This window comes from Euleptes europaea, chromosome 13 (genome assembly GCF_029931775.1).
Source record: "Euleptes europaea isolate rEulEur1 chromosome 13, rEulEur1.hap1, whole genome shotgun sequence".
Lineage (NCBI taxonomy): Eukaryota > Metazoa > Chordata > Lepidosauria > Squamata > Sphaerodactylidae > Euleptes > Euleptes europaea.
The window spans coordinates 45,819,215-45,837,171 of NC_079324.1; the positions used below are offsets into that span (position 1 = coordinate 45,819,215).

A 17,957-nucleotide genomic window follows, 5' to 3' on the forward strand; every position below is an offset into this window, starting at 1 on the left:
TAACAGTAATCCCCTTTACCGGGGGAACTCAAGGACCTGGGGGTGGGGGAAATCAGGCAACATGCATGCAGGATCTTAATAATTTTCAGTATCCTTGCCAAAGTACAATCCTTAGAATTCCTTGAGGGAAGCCATAGCTGGAATAAGACTGGTATAAGTCTACAGTGCAGATATGGACTCTCTGGGCTTCCTTGGCTCAGGGTTTCAGCCAGTCCACTTTTCCTCAAGCCCTGCCAATGCCACACACTGTTGTAACATTACACAACATGCATTGAAATATGCCCGAACTTTACCAATTTTCAGCAGAAGAAGAGTTAGTTGTTATATGCCAATTTTCTCAACCTTTTAAGGAGAATCCAACTGGCTTACAATCTTGTTCCCTTCCTCTCCCCACAATGGACACCTTGTGAGGTAGGTGGGGCTGAGAGAGCTTGAAGAGAACTGTGACTGGCCCAAGGTCACCCAGCTGGCTTCATGTGCAGGAGTGGGGAATCGAACCCGGTTCTCAGGATAAGAGTCCACCACTCTTAACCACTACACCACGATGGCAGCAAGCCCCGATGCACAGAGGAAGGGTAACAATCTTGGGGACAGGTAAGCAAAGCAACAGCTGGGACAAGGCAAACTGCAGCTTAAGGAATTCCACTGTTCAAGCTAGCACATCCAGATTGCTGTTCGCGAACCAGCTTAGGACCAAGTTTCAGAAGCTACACTGTGAGAATCCAAAAGGCAGAAGAGGAAAGAAAGCAGACCGAATGAAAGCGTCTGGTCTGTAGTTGGCAGCCAGCTCCCACTTTCGCTACCGGAAGTGTGCATTTATGGACTTGCTGGAACTGAAAAGCCAAAGCCACAACCCATTTCCTCTTCTCCTGGCCTCTTCTAAACCAGAGCAGCAGCAGAAAGGAGAGGTCAGCACACAGGCTGCAGTGAAGACCCAGGTCTAGGCACCAGAGTGCTCTGAGAAACAAGTCATAGGACAGCCGAAAGAAGCCAGCCTTGACCAGCATGCCCAGTGGTTCGCGGCCTTCTTTCAAGCAGGGCAAAGCATCTCTGTGCCCAAACGCCAACAGCAAAACACGTGACCTCAGATTCCACACAGAAACTTTTCCCCAAGGATGCCCAGAGCTTGCATGGGTTACAACTGCAACGGGTAGAGTTATCTTCACAAGGCCTGTGAGCCACAAGAACTGGCAGGGAGCTAAGAGAATTCCACAACCATTCAATCCGGCCCAAAATACCCGCTATATGAACACAAGTAAATGCAGTGGTGGCAGGAAGCCACATGGAGAAATTTAAAGTTCACCATTGGTGACCGGAATCCTTCCTCTGACTACACTTTCCACCCCTAGAAATCACTTCTGCCTGGCCATGTAGTTTTGCCAGGAGAAAAACAACTGGCTCACTATTATGTGATGTTTTGATTGGTCCCAGTAACAGCTACCAGTCATCTTTGTCTCACTTGGAAGACAACATCTCGGCAGAAAGACCAAATGAGTGAAGTATTCAGCTCCCCAGCTCTGGCCAGTCATGCTGTACTTTAAATCAGAAGATCAAAAACGTTCCCACAGGGCTATCATCCCACAACGTGTACAAAACAGAAGTGTTCAGCAGCACATTCTTATAATGGAATTGATCTGCAGCGGAACAGAATGGCCCCAAAGGACGCCTTCATATGGGAATGGGAACTGCACTGCCTGGTACCTTTGTAATCCTACAGTCTGCATTGCTCACATTATGCCAGTATGGAGATCTTGTCATCTCTCATTGTCATTTAATTTTGTATTCCTAGTCCTACTACATTTAGTCTTGTATACCTAGTTCTACTGCATTATTCGTTGTATATCTTTGTTCACATTGTCATTCAGTTTTGAACTTGTAGTCCTACTGCTTCGGTCATTTGATGCCAGCGTGGTGTAGTGGTTAAGAGCGGTGGTTTGGAGCGGTGGACTCTGATCTGAAGAACCTGATTTGATTCCCCACTCCTCCACATGAGCAGCGGAGGCTGATCTGATGAACGGGGTTGGTTTCCCCCCTTCAGCACATGAAGCCTGTTGGGTGACCTTGGGCTAATCATAGCTCTCTTAGAGCTCTCTCAGCCCCACCTACCTCACAGGGTGTCTGTTGTGGGGAGAGGAAGGAAAGGTGATTGTAAGCGGGTTTGATTTTTCCTTAAGTGGTAGAGAAAGTCAGCATATAAAAACCAACTCTTCTTCTGTACTGATTGATTACATTTTTCTCTTTCTTTACTCAGTAATCTGCCTTGAGTTTCAGTCAAAAAGGAGGGCTATAATACACACACACCAGTGCTATACAAGGAATTGGCAATCTGACTCAACTCACAAGTCTTCCACTGTCATTTTCTTAAGCCTCCTAGAGATATGTACTAAAAAAAAAACCTCTGCAAAACTAGAAGTTTTTCCATTACACAACTCCAACCCAGATTCCATTCAGCATGCCAGCAGATATGCAAGGAATAAGCCAAGCCCTGCCTACAAGGTTTTGCAGACACGGCAGCAACGTGTTGCCATTCTTGCCTCATACAACTCTCAAACGCTCAGCAGCCATACCATGCATTTTGCATTTTTACCTGACTTCCTCCAGCAAGGGAGGTAACAAAACCACAAGTCAAGAATTCCCTGGACTGAGGCTGGCTCTCCTCTCTGTACGGCAGCCTAGTTTTATGTACAGCTTATGCCATATGCCAGTGTGCTTTGGACAAATTTAAGAAGGCTTTCATGCACTCCTGCATCGTACATACTAAATCAAGCCTGAACAATGTAAGAGTACACTGCACACCAACTGCTGCTAGGGAAATCTTCAGCGTCCCACCAAAATGGCCAGGGAGAAGCTTTTCTCCCTCTCTCATAATACTAGAACGCGGGGTCATCTGCTGAAGCTGGAGGGTGAGAAATTCAAAAATGATAAAAGGAAGTATTTTTTCACACAACACATAGATAAATTGTGGAACTCCCTTCCCCAGGATGTGGTGATGGCTGCCAACTTGGAAGGCTTTAAGAGGGGAGTGGACATGTTCACGGAGGATAGGGGTATTCATAGCTACTAGTTAAAATGGATACTAGTCATGATGCATGCCTATTCTCTCCAGGAACAGAGGAGCATGCCAAATATATTAGGTGCTGTGGAACACAGGCAGGATGGTGCTGCTGCAGTTGTCTTGTTTGGGGGCTTCCTAGAGGCACCTGGTTGGCCACTGTGTGAACAGACTGCTGGACTTGATGGGCCTTGGTCTGATCCAGCATGGCTTTTATGTTCTTATGCCACTCTTAACTTTAGCCTCCCACCACGTCCACTAAGTACAGCCTAATGGGGACTCAAGTCAGCCACCAGCATAATTTTCTACCCCCCCCCCCAAAAAAAATTCCCCGTTGCATTATTTACCAAAATGGAAGGCAGCTCTCGAGCAAGCAGGGGCACTGAGAAAAAGCTCTTTAATTCCTTTCTATTCCTGTGAGAGCAACAGCAGCTTCGGCAGAGCCCTCCGCTTTACTGCATCTCAACTGCAAAAGTGCTTTAATCCCCACTGGCTCCCCCCATGTTAACAACAGAGATTCTATTATAGTTCTCCCGATACGTGTCAACAACTCACTCCCATTTGCCTGGGTCTTGGTGTATGTACACTGGATCCAGCTTATAAGGGGGGGGGACATTGTTTCCTCCCAAATTTCTGTTTATACTGAAGGGGGCTAAACAGCCCTTTGCTCAAACCCAAAACGAGTCAGTGGGAACAGACAATATTTGCTGGCCTTATAACACTTGTCTGGGTCAAACTGCAGCCACAATTACAAGTCAGCCAATGACCGGAACATATGCATGCCAAAGAACAATTTCTGAGATCAGACACTGTTCACAGAAAAGCCCCTATTGGCCTGTCACTGATGTTCACTCCTAAAACGACTGAGGGGCACTTAGGCAATGAATCCCAGTTTTGAGATTATGCCAGCTGTCATTGCTGATAAAGCAGCATGAGGCTTTGATCCTCTCTTTTCCATACAGGCTGACCAGCTGAGAGTTTACCTCTCAGCCTCTTGGCTGAGCCTACAAGGCCTGGGAAACTTCAGTCCAAGACCCTGGTTACATGCCTGGAGTGGAGCCAACTGCCTGAGGTTCCCAATGCCACCTGAACGGGCCTTTGTGTACTTCTACGCAAAGGCTAGATGATCTGTCAGGAATTCAGGGGCTGCTAGACAAGGCCCCTTTGTTTTCATAACTGGGCTGGGTGGAAAAAGCTGATGGTGGAATGCCACTGAGCTGCCCAAAGAGAAAGCAAGCATAAAACCTGCCACCTCTAGGCACACCTGTGCTCATTTCCTATATGTCAGTGGTTCCTCAATTGTAGATTGGGAGCTAAAAGTGAGTTGCAAATCTCTTTCAGGGGAGCTATGAGGCCAAGAAGAACAGGGTGAGCTGGGACAGAAATCTCAAAGGCAAAATTGGGTCTGATAATATTTGAAAAAGCCATTAGGAAGCCCCCTCTAGACAAATATAAGATAAGCCAGGAACGCCCCAAGGAGTTGAGTGGGTCTCTTCATTTCCTCCTGTATTCCCTTCCCCACATGATTTCCTCTTTCTCACCTCCAGGCAGCCCCCATATGCTCTCCTCTGCTTCTTTCTCTCCTTCCCACGCACTGAACTTCTTTATACTCCACCTTTCTCCCCAATGTGGATCCAAAACAACTTACATTTTTCTCCTGTCCTCCATTTTATTCTCACAACAATCCTCTGAGGTAGATGAGACTGAAAGATTCTGCCATGGAAGCTCGCCTGGGTGACTTTGGGCCAGTCAGTATTTATAACCCTAACCTACTGCACAGGGGTTTTTGTAGGATAAAGTGGCAGGGGAAGAAATAATGTAAGCCACTGAAGCTCCTTGAAGGAAGTGGGATATTAATGGGCATTTAGGAGAAGCCCTACTTCATTTGGCTGCCCCTGTTCTTCAGTCGATCACTGATTAGGGTCCAGGGAAACAGCAAAAACAAGAGCCCTAACTGTGTGGACACACAAGCTACCAAATTTACACAGACAGCTTTGAGTCACAGGCATCCACTCAAAATGAGGCTGCATCAAACAGAACCTATATAGCTCATTTTCCCCCCTCAGGACATTACCAAAAAAGGATACAAGTCTGGAAACAAGCAACGCTGTCAAACCAGACTGAAATTAAAACCGGGGTAACAGAGAGCACGTTCCTTCAAGATCTAGCATCCAGCTAGATCTTTGGACAGGGGAGTGGCTTCGACCTGAGCAGAGGATGCCGTCTTCCTGGAGCAGCCCGGGTCAGAGGGCAAACAGCAAGCCCAAGGAATTCTTGGAAATCCAGCTGACCTAACAGAAATTGAAGCAATGGGTTTCGAGAGCTGTAAACCTCAGGGTATTCGTCTTCCAGGAACTGTCAACATTTTTCCTGGCTGAAAGCTACTTTGGGATTTACAGCTTTTGAAAACCTACACTTCAGTTTCTTTTTTGTGTGTGTAAAGTGCCTTCAAGTCGCAGCCGATTATGGCAACCCCTTTTGGGGTTTTCATGGTAAGAGACTTACAGAGCTGGTTTGCCAGTGCCTTCCTCTGCACTGCACAACAACCCTGGTATTCCTTGGTGGTCTCCCATCCAAATACTAACCAAGGCTGACCCTGCTTAGCTTTTGAGATCTGACGAGATCAGGATAGCCTGGGCCATCCAGGTCAGGTCAGTTTCTTTTAGACCTGCTCAATTCCCATGGATTTACTAGCTCTTGGGATTTCATTCACACCAAACTGACCCTGGACTCCTGATGGAAAAGTTGACATTACTGCCTTATATCAAGCTGCCGTCAAAACTATATCCAGAGAATTCTTACGAACACCTCTGGAAAGGGGCTCAGGCTTCAGCACTGGCAAGCCTCCAATGAAAACAGCAGCCGTCGGTTTTTATTTAAACCATTTACAACACACCTCTCTGTGTGCTTGAAGCAGCTTTCAGCAAAACTACAGGCATTTGTTTTAAAACCAACCAATTCTAGTGCACCAGGAATCACTATGGTGGTGGTGTAAAGTACTGTCAAGTGGCAGCCGATTTATGGTGACCCCGTGGGGTTTTCTAGGCGAGAGATGAACAGAGGTGGTTTGCCATTGCCTGCCTCTGTGGAGCAACCCTGGACTTTCCTGGTGGTCTCCCATTCAAGTACCAACCAGGGCTGACCCTACAATCTGATGAGATCAGGCTAGCCTGGGCCACCCAGGGCAGGGCAGGAATCACCATAGTACCAACATAAAGAAAGCTATGCATCAGCACCAACAAACCCGTCCTCAAACTCACTTAACAAAAATCTTGCAGAACCAACAAGCCTCGCTTCTTCCTAAGGGCCAGGAAGACGGTAAACACAAACGCTGGTGGGGAGACCGTTCCATAACCTCATAGGCTGGGGCAATGACCATAAAGGCCCTGCTCCTTGCTACTGTGGATCCTCTGGTTATTCTCTCTATGAAGTTCAGGGGAGGGAAGGTATGAGCTAGCAAAAGGTAGAGAAGAGGAGAGAAAGAAGAGGAGGCTAATGTCCAAACAGGTTCCATGGGGGGGGGGGAGTTGTGAGTCAACATATGAGAGCTTTCCACAAACACAAACAAACACACACACACACACACCCATCTCCTGTCTGGACATAATCTCAGCAGCCATTTTGAAGCAGCAGATCAACTGCAACTGTTTAAAGAAGTTGAGGGTTCAGGTACTCATTTTCTGTACAATTAGCCTAGGAAAGCAGAAGCCAGAACCTGGAGAAGGCAGCACACTGGTGGTGGTGGGGAGGCATAAGATGCTTAGGAAATTAGCCACACAATCCTAAGCAGATCAACTCAGAATCATAGCGAAGTCTACTCAGTGAGGCTCACTCCCAAGAAAGTACAGGTTGCACTGTACAATTGTCAGTGGTCAGAGTGAGGGCAAACAAAGGAAGCTAGAGTAAAAAGAAAGATGAAGAGAGAATGGGATAGTTGTAGACTGGTAGACCTGTGAAGATGAAGGGTTTTTACGCATTCTCAGTTTCCTCACATCTAACTTCCTGTTTCTTGGGGGGGGGGGTTCAGTTCGCCATGTATTTTGCTCCCTCTAGTGATCAATTGATAGAACGCCAATTTTTATCAAGCACTAAAAGCTGCTGATTTAAACTGCAGGGGAAAACGCTTCATTTAAAGCTGTGTGATGTTGAATCGACCGTCAGAGGGAGCAAAATGTATGCAGAACTGAACCCCCCCCCCCAAGAAACAGGAAGTTAGATGTGAGGAATGCAAGAATGAATAAAAGCCCAAAGAATCGCATGATTTGAAACCAGGTGACCTAACAGCTTCTTGATGTGCAAGCTGGCCAGCTGCCTTTGCCTGTGACACTTTTTTTTTGTAGTGTTGTTACAGGGATGACACTAGAATGCCAGAGCAAAGCCCCAGACACCAAAATTTATAGTAGTAACACCTAGGAAAGTGACATATTTTCCCAGCACAGTGAATGAATGCCTGATATTAACTCAGACCATTAGTCTATGCAGCCCAGTGAGGTCTATTCTGACTGGGAACAGCAAGCGTCTTTTCCAGTTCTGCCCGGAATCCTTTGAACGAGATGCTACAGATTAAAGTATCCAAAGTGTGTGCTCTACAACAGAACTACGGCTACCCCCCAACCTGTACTTCCAAAATCACTACTTGATCTTTTCTTTTAGTCTTCATAAATCCATCCAACTATCAGCAGGTCTTGTCCAGGACATGAACCAGAGACCTTCTACATCCTAAGTGATCATTATACCTCAATCACATCTGTCAACTGTTGCCTAGACACTGGGTGCTAGCACTTAGGAAGAAGACTTTTTCTAGCCTAATCCTTTCCATGGGCAAAGGCACCCTCCATTTCCTCTTCCTCACATCCCAACTTTTTTCAGGTGCCTGTTTCTTTTCCAACTTTAAAACTGAGCTTTGCTACAGGTTAAAAGGTCCCCTGTGCAAGCACCGGGGTCATTCCTGACCCATGGGGTGACGTCGCATCCCAACGTTTCCTAGGCAGACTTTGTTTACGGGGAGGTTTGCCAGTGCCTTTCCCAGTCATCTTCCCTTACCCCCAGCAAGCTGGGTACTCATTTTACTGACCTCGGAAGGATGGAAGGCTGAGTCAACCTTGAGCCGGCTACCTGAAACCAACTTCCGTTGGGATCGAACTCAGGTCGTGAGCAGAGCTTGGACTGCAGTACTGCCGCTTACCACTCTGCGCCATGGGGCTCTTTGTTACAGGTTACTAAGCCCTTATTTTGCTCTCATTCCAACCAACATTCCTTCCTCAACCCTAATTTCCTAAACACCCTGCTCCCCCTGCCAGGCCTCAAGCGTCTGCTTTTAACCCGTGCTTAATAAGATGGGATCAATTTTCTATCAGCTTTTGACTGTACTGCAAAAATTTATAGTTTAGTTTAATATGCTGATCTCTGCTCCTTTTTGTGCTGCCTTTAGTCACTGGTCATTTTTTTTAAAGACTAATTACAGAGTTTACATCACTGGAAGAAAGCCGTTCATGGTTCAAAACTAGAGGCCTGCTCCCAATCCTCCTACAGTTTGTGTGCATGACCTCAAGTAAATCGCTTCTGCAACAACGTCCCAGTTCTCAATTTCCCTGCAGTTCAGCATTACTTAACCTCATAAAGATCCAGATGGCATTTTAATGCAAACCCTTATTTTGACCTAATTCTAAACGGAGTTTCACCCCCGTCCTCCATCCATGTTATAATACTTTTTAAAAGCAGATTCATTAGGAAAGTGCTCGCTTTTGTTCTATTTGCCAGCGAGGAAGAGGGGCTGGGCTAATAACTGAATCCAATTTAGAGACATTTTATTTACTTGACGAGCTGCACACGTATTGTCAAAGCACACGGGAAGGACAGATCCCCGTAAAAGCAATAATAATAATTAAAACGACAGCTGTTTAGAATCCGAGGGCTCATTCTGCCTCAGGGTTCAAGGAACAGAGGAGCACCTTACCCTGAGATTGATTTCAAAAATAGGGATCAAAATCTTTTGATAAAAATATTCATGATCCATTTCTGATCTGCAGGCTCAGGGTGATGCTGACTCCATTCTCTTCCAAAATCAGGCATGTTTCCCCTCAAGACTTGGAAGTATACCATTTGTGGAGCCCATGTGCTGAGTTTCATCACGGTAATATCCATGCACAGTGTGAAGACAGCCTCTTCTCTAGGTTTTGGTACAGAAGTGTAGCCTTGTCTTGAAGTCACAGTACACGATGGCTGGGGTTATTGGCTACTGGACAAACTATCAATCTGCATCAATGTTATTTTAAGCATCTTCTATCTATAAGAAAGCCTAGACAACAGGTAGCCTTCCCATTATGCATGGCCACTGCAGTGTTAGAACTGGCTGCACAAGTCCTAATTTGTCACTCTCTTGAGCATAGCTTTGGGCCACCATGGCAAGAAGGTGAACTAGGAGAGGTGCCATGCTCTCTGCTTTTAGAGAATGCAATGATACACTAAATACCACTATTGGGCACCTGCCTGCTCTCCCATGTCAAAAGTCTCTGGTATACTCTCCGCACAAGGACACTGGTCCTAAAAACATACCTGCGCCTAACAAAATAAGAAGCAAAACAAAGGGAATGTCACTTCTCCGGCATGAGCACAGTCCACTTGTCTCCCTTTGACACTGCATCTCCACTGTGGACCGCTTGCTTAAGTGGCATCCTTCACATAATTTTCAAAATTTGGGTGAGGCTAGGGCAGAATGTTGCTTTTTTAATTACCATGTACATAAAGCTCTAGTTATGGGGTTGTCTTTCCTGGAGTTTTCAAGGCAAGGCAGAAGAGACATGCATTTAAAGATGTTTTCAATACCTCATTCACAGTTTTTAATTCAGTCTCTTGTTAAGTTTCCCTGATGCTAATATCCTCCAACATTGCCCCAGGTGCTTATCCAGGCAGGATGCTTTTGGCTTCCACCCTGGCCACATCTGTTCTTTCCTAATCTCTGTTTTTCTTACTCTCCAGCCCCCTTTGTCATTATCTTTCCTGGAAACAAAATATATGGGACCAAAACAACATTCTAAGTGTGGACTCCAAAGCCCTTCCGGAGCAATGACAGGATGCTACAGGCGGTACTAAAATTAAAAAGGAAATTCTGCACAAGAAGCTGACAGCTGCAACTGGCAATAATTATACACATCAATCATATTTGCATTCACTTTTTAAAATAATTTATTCTGCAATTATTGGTTTGCTGCTATAAGAGACAAGGGGTTGCAGAGGGTCAGAGGTAACACACGCACACCCCAGCCACTGAATATTTTTAGTCAGCAACTCTTCTGGCATTGCCTAAAGATGCTTTCAAGCACACTTTTGCAACCATGTGGGCTAGAAGCTTGAGCATTAAATGAAAGCTGACTTCTGGAGAACACCTGGAGAATCATACCATTAGCAGGGCACTGGATATTGGTTTTGGAGAGAAGACACACACAGTGATCAGGCACTGAATTTGAAATAGTCTTGAGATCAGGGCACAAGCTTTGGAATGAAGTGATAAGAATATAAGCATGTCCCTAATAGCACATAACCCATCAGATGTCAGGACACCCAGGGAGCTCAGGATTGTTACTAGCCACCTGCTCACAGTGAGTAAGAATTGCCATTGAGGGAGGGGAGCTGTTGTAAATGACACAGGAGCTGGCAGCTTGCTTGGTGTGTTTCCTTTCAGGCAGTTCATGTATCTTAAATGCTTACACTGGTATACATGGACAGATGGACTAATAAATGTTGTGAGAAAGAAGCAGCTGTGTATTCGCAGACCTATTCAACAGTGCAAGATAGCTAGAGTCACAGTGGTTTAACTAGATCCTGATTCATAAAGCCTACGGATTTTTCAAGGATGAAAATATGCTGCCAAGAGAGCAAAAATACAGCATCAAACTCTAACAATTGACATAGAATCATGAAAGTATCTGAGCTTAAAGCAACATAATATGTGTTTTCATTTGTACAGTACTTAAGGTTGGCCTTTTAAAATTAACTTCTAATCCAACTCCCATAAAACAGGGCCTAGATAGAAGAAGGCAATGGCAAACCACCTCTGTTAGTCTCTTGCCTTGAAAATCCCATTGGGGGTTGCCATAAATTGGCTGCGACAAAACTTTACACACACAGGGAAGATAATGCAAGACAAAAGTTGAGCTCTAGAGTTGCAGAAGCTAATTTTATACACAAATCAGTAAGATCCTTGCTGCCTCTGCCAGATCTTATCTGCCTCCTTCAATATTCCTCGGTCTCTTCCCACACCTCCAGAATATAACTGGAGACTCCATTTACATACTGAAGAACAAGCAAATATATTTTCTTGATAACTTCCTAGAACAACAAGCAGGTACCCTTGCAACAAATACAAGATAACCCAGTTAACATGACTCATTCTCCCACTCTCCCCAGAAATCACAGTGGAACCCTGCTAGATAGAAGAAGGCAATGTGGTGTAGTGGTTAAGAGCGATGGTTTGGAGCAGTGGAGTCTGATCTGGAGAACATGAGCGGCGGAGGCTAATCTGGTGAACTGGATTTGTTTCCCCACTCCTACACACGAAGCCATCTGGGTTACCATGGGCCAGTCACGCTCTCTCAGCCTCACCTACCTTACAGGGTGTCTGTTGTGGGGAGAGGAAGGTGATTGTAAGCCGGTTTGATTCTGCCCTAAGTGGTGGAGAAAGTCAGCCTATAAAAACCAACTCTTCTTCTTTCTGGCCATCAGTGATGCTCCTGGGATTCCCCAATGCATATCAGTTGTATAGTAGGCTACACCGGGGGAATCCTAGTAACTCTTTAGCCCCACCACTGACATTATGTCAGTCACTGATCATTCAGTAAAAAGGGGGATGGGACGGTAGAGAGCTACATGGGTCCTCCCTATTCTAAGAGTTGCAGACAGCACTGTGCCTTCCTTTTTCAAGGCACAGTTGTGCCCCTCCTACTAGTGCGCACGCACACACACAGAGTTTGGGAATCACTGTCTGCTTTTAAGGAACACCACTGCAAAACCTAGGGAGTGCAGGAAAGGATTTCCAAAATCATTTTTCCGTGTCGTAAGCTTGCCTAAATACTCTGTGTGTGACTCACAACAAGAGACTCCTGTTCCTGTCCACATAGCAAAACGGCAGGAGAAAGGTGCTCTGGCACCAGCGAGATGGAGAGTAGTTAAGTGCTCTCCCTCTGGCTCCCACTTACCTCCTCGGCTACATATTCCAGCTTCTCCTCTTTTGTGTTACAAATTCTCTTAGGCTGACACAGCCTCCCACAGACAGCTACTCTAACTCCATCTCTACTCCACAGCCCTAAACAAGACATACGTCCTGGCAGCTTGCTACGTCAAGTGCCTAATATTGTGACCTCAAACAGAGAAGAATCTGATCATTCCTGCCTCTAAAGCCGCAAGACCTTTCAGCAGAACCTATTTAACAGGTTCGATCTATTTCCTCCTGTGGGCATCAAACGAATTCCCAGTCCTTGCAACAACTGCCACTGAGCAACTGAGTAGAACAACAAGTAGCTTTCAAACTATGTTTCCAGGAACTCCGAAACTCTGAAGAACTTAACTAGGAGCAAACAAGCAATAGCAAACAAACTTCCCTGAAAGAACTGGCCAAACATTTTCCCTGCAACTGCCCAAGTAAACAGTGAGCATGTTCTAGGGTTCCTCTTCAGACTACATGTGGGCCTGACAAAGTCTCCCAGGCCTGGTTTGGTACTCAGGACCTGGCGGTTCAGATTTTGAACACCTGGTGGTATCCCCAAAGTGGCAAAGGGCCCTGGACCCCAACAGGTCCTACATTCTTACTCTGCACAGAGCATCGAAGGAGGTCAGAGAGAGGGTGAACTCTCAGTCTGAACATCCCGCTTCTTCCACATTAAAGGCACCTTGCTCAAGGCACTCTAAAATTACAGCTGATGTTCTGCAAAACTCAAGGATTCACAGCAGACGCAGAGGGCCTCCCCAATGTGGAAACAGTTTCCAAAAAAGGATAAGTTAGTTTAAAAATCACTAGGAAGATGAATTTTTCTTGGCTGGGAAAAAACATATCTATTTTTGATTCCTGTGTGGTACTAATATACAGTCACCAAGAGTGTCCTCAAGTCACGTATGGGGAGAAAGAAGAGATAACAAAATGATGAACCTTTCTTCTGGAGCTATCCCAACTGCACCATTCTCATTTCCCCCATAATCTAATCCTTCATACACTCTGTGCTCCTTCGCTGTACAGTCACATCAATGCTTATCTAAACTTATTTAAAACAACAAAAACAAGAACTGTTTATTTTTGATTTAAGCAACAAGGCCACCCCACTCCCTCCCCCAAGCAACGCCTCACCCCTTTTGTGAAGTTCTTGTTATTGTCAATCCACCCACTCACACACTTAGCTGGAGTCTGTCCCCACCCTACTCCCAATACAGTCTTGTTAATTTCACTTCCTTACGTTTGACTTTTGAAACCGATGAGCATGGCTTGTAAAGCTGGGAGACACCTTCAGGGCCAAAGGACCCATATTTAAGCCTAACCTTCCACACATTTTAATTTCATCCTGCTTTTACGCAGCCATTCTGCCACTTCCTGCCTCCTGCAGGTACACAAACAGCAGAGCTCTCGCCTTCAAAACAAGGCACAGACTCACAAAGGTGGGTTACAGACGTTTCTTGACATCACAGGCAGGCAGGACCTGACCTCTCTGCTTAGCTTCACAGTCAAAAAGCCGGATCTTAAGAAAGTACAGCAGCTTTGCAAATACAACATGGTGAGGACAAATCACCTATAGGCAACCACGTATGGATGCATTTTTGAATAGAAAACAGCTGGTTCTTTTTGGGCTTGCTCTAGCCTTTTAAACCATCACTGTGCCACAAATCATTAGCATTCATATGTTAAGCAGTAGTGCAGAACAGGTGGCTAGTAAAACACATTTGCAGACTTACAGCTTGTGGACGTATCTGTCAGGCTGGGGGATAGCAGTGTTTTCCATTGGGCCTGGTTTTGAAGGTTCACGTGGGTAAGCTGGCATTTTCAAAGTTAAGAGAGGCAAGGTGCATTAGTAACGTGCTGCCTTTTTACCATCACTTACACTCACTACAGCAGCACCATACAACGGTTGCCCTGCCTCAACGCCTCTGTCCCATCACAGTTCGAGAGGATTTCACTTTCTCTATCACCACAATCTAGGGCAGGAGTAAAAACATACTTGAGCAATCATTTCCTCCTGGAACTGCTGGCTAGCTTTAGACTGACCCAAGGTCACACAATGAGTTTCATAGCTGAGCAGAACTTGAACCTGAGACTCGCCATCCCTAGCCCAACATGTCAATCAGTACACCATAGTCATCTGTTCAGTTAAAAAAAAAGAACTCTTGATCAACCAAACAGCAATTTTTAAAAAAATGCAAACTGAGATTGCAAGAATGTATTCCAAAAAACAACAACAAGATATTGTCGAAGGCTTTCACGGTCAGAGTTCATTGGTTCTTGTAGGTTATCCGGGCTGTGTAACCGTGGTCTTGGTATTTTCTTTCCTGACGTTTCGCCAGCAGCTGTGGCAGGCATCTTCAGAGGAATAACACTCAGAGGAGACACTGTCCTTCAGTGTTACTCCTCTGAAGATGCCTGCCACAGCTGCTGGTGAAACGTCAGGAAAGAAAATACAAAGACCACGGTTACACAGCCCGGATAACCTACAAGAACCAAACAACAACAAGATTTGGCTATCAAGCTCTATGCCCCAACTCCTAATTCCTAGTATTGTTTCTACCCATCCCCATAGAGCTCTTTGTGACTCTGAAAAAGGGCTACTGCCCCCAAAACATACACACAGTGCAAGCTACTAAGGTACTGCTATGGCACTACTACTAAGGCATTACTAAGGGGCTGTGGCTCAGTGGTAGAGCATCTGCTTGGCATGCAGAAGGTCCCAGGTTCAACAACCGGCATCTCCAGTTAAAGGGACTAGGCAGGTAGGTGATGTGAAAAACCTCTGCCTGTGTCCCTGGAGAGCCACTGCCAGTCTAAGTAGACAATACTGACTTTGATGGACCAAGGGTCTGATACAGTATAAGGCAGCTTCATGCATTCATGTGTGTTCGCTCTAGATCAGAAATCAGGGTGCCTCCTTGTCACCAGTCACAGCTCCTCTGGAATGTGAGATCAAGATGAACCTAGACTGGGCTTGCTGCCTACTTCCTCCATCCCCCCAGCTGGTGCCAAAGCTCCTGGGTCAGCCAGGTCCAGGAAGGAGAGAAACATTTCATATGGTGCTACTTCTGTGGCAACAGTCTTCTTTCTACACTCCTCAGCACAAAGAACAAGGGAGCCACCTTGGGATCTATAAGCTGGCAACACCCCCCTCCCACGACGGTCCAGGTGCTCCCCATTACAAGGCTGGAACCAAACCCACACTAATCTAAGGAACCCTTTTCCAGCACCAGAGCTCAGAAGATGCAAAACCACAAAAGAAAAAAACACCTCAGTCAGTGAAGAAGAGCTCCTTCTTACCCCACACTTTTGGATTATAGGTCTGCAAAGTGGGGGTGGGGGGGGGGGAGAGAAATGTGTCTTGCACCATGCAGACAGGAGCCAGGATGCCTCTGTAGCCTTCAGAACCTCCTGCTACAATAAACCTGGTAACTGTTACTGCTTGTGTGTGTTAAGTACCTTCAAGCTGCTTCCAATTTATGGCAACCTACAAATTAACTATCTCCAAAATGTTCTATCATTAACAGCCTTGCTCAAGTCTGAGGGCCGTGGCTTCCTTGATTGAATAAATTCATCTCATTTCGGGTCTTCCTCTTTTTCTGCTGCATTCAGCTTTTCCTAGCGTTATTGTCTTTTCCGATGAGTCTTGCCTTCTGATAATGTAACCAAAGTGTGATACCGCAGTGCCTTAAAAGTACTATAACACTTATTTGGGGATGATTCCAAATGGGTAGCCATATTAATCTGTAGCAGCAAAATAAAGACTAAAGGATTGTGGTGCAGTGGTTAAGAGTCTCAAACTAGCATCTGAGAGGCCCATGGTGCTCCATGGAAGCTCACTGGGTGACCTTGGGCCAGTCACACACTCTCAGAAGGGCTGTGGCTCAGTGGTAGAGCCTCTGCTTGGCACGCAGAAGGTCCCAGGTTCAGTCCCTGGCATCTCCAGTTAAAGGGACTAGGCAAGTGGGTGATGTGAAAGACCTCCTCTGCCTGAGACCCTGGAGAGCCGCTGCCAGTCTGAGTAGACGATGCTGACTTTGATGGACCAAGGGTCTGATTCAGTATAAGGCAGCTTCATGTGTTCATTTGTGAGGGGCTGTGGCTCAGTGGTAGAGCATCTGCATGGCATGCAGAAGGTCCCAGGTTCAGTCCTTGGCATCTCCAGTTAAAGGGACTAGGCAAGTGGGTGATGTGAAAGACCTCCTCTGCCTGAGACCCTGGAGAACTGCTGCCAGTCTGAGTAGCCGATGCTGACTTTGATGGACCAAGGGTCTGATTCGGTACAAGGCAGCTTCATGTGTTCATGAGTACCTCACAGGGTAGTTGTAAGGATAAAACGGAGGAGAGAATAATGTAAGTCACTTTGGGTCTCCACTGGGGAGAAAGGCAAAATACAAATGAATAATAAAACAGAACAGCAACAAAATTTATTCCAGCATAAGCATTTGTGAATCAGAGCTGGCTTCATCAAACAGCACTAAAGCTTATGCTGGAATTAATTTGGCTTGTCTTTCAAGTCCCACTGAATTCCGGCTCCATTTTCCTGACGCTGCAACAGCCCAACAAGGTTACACACACCCCTCCCCTGTGGAAACTCCCCAGGAAGAGAAGAGGCCAACAACACCCCCCCTCCGTTTGCCCTCCAAGCCCACAACTCCGGCCCAGCCCTCCACCCCCGGAAGGCCCCAAAGGATGCATGGGGGGGGGGAGCCCCAGGGCCCCTTGGCAACTGTCCAGGCTGACCACTCTGAAGGATGCAGCAACTGAAAGAGAAAAGCTCCCCGAGGCATGTGCAGAGCGCGGGGGGGGGGCTCCCCCTCCCCCCCAGTCACATAAGTGGAAAAGGTACAATTAAAATTTTAGTTGCATACAGTAATAATTACTTTTAAAAACACATTTATTTCCCAAAACTTTCAACTGTACCTTTTCTCCCACTTATGCATTTTTTGGGGAAAAAATTATTTATTTCTTATAAAAAATAAATGACAGCCTTATAGTTGTGGGTGCATCCCCCTTGGTCCCCTGGCAACCAATATTTTCACACCCAGTCCGCCACTGCCCCGAGGCATGTGCAGAGAGAGCGCGCGGGGGGGGGGCGTCTCCCCCTCCCCCCACTCACATAAGTGGAAAAAGGTACAATTAAAATTTTTATTTTTATTATTATATTATTTTTATTGTTATATTTTATTATTATTATTAAAATGATTGCATACAGCAATAATTACTTTTAAAAACACATTTATTTCCCAAAACTTTCAACTGTACCTTTTCTCCCACTTATGCATTTTTGGGGGGGGGGGGAAATATTTTTTATACAAAAATAAATGACAGCCTTATAGTTGTGGGTGCGCCCCCTTGGTCCCCTGCAACCGATATTTTCACACCCAGTCCGCCACTGCCCCGAGGCATGTGCAGAGAGAGCGCGCGCGGGGGGGGGGTGCGTCTCTCCCTCCCCCCCACTCACAGGGCCTCCCTGGCAGGAGCGTCGTCCTCGGACACCAGGAAGCCGAACTTGTCGACGCGCCGCTCCTCGCCGCCCACCGAGCTGCGCGACTCGCTGTCCCGCCGCAGCTGCGCGTCCATCTCGGCCGCCTCCGAGGCCGCGTCGGGCGGCGGCAGCGCCGCCATCCCCGCCGCGGAGGCCAACGCGACGCCTCCTCCTCCGGCTGCTGCTGCTGCTTGGCCGCCGCGGCTCTTGGCCAT

General features: G+C 46.4%; 1 protein-coding gene across 1 annotated transcript in view; it reads right to left on the minus strand.

Annotated features, from left to right (window-relative positions):
• Positions 1–17,957, minus strand: part of TBC1D10A (TBC1 domain family member 10A) — a 40,422-nt gene extending 22,465 nt beyond the window's left edge. Inside the window, exon 1 of the mRNA XM_056859602.1 lies at positions 17,719–17,957. Coding sequence (XP_056715580.1) covers positions 17,719–17,957 — 239 coding nt within the window. The remainder of the gene's footprint in view (positions 1–17,718) is intronic.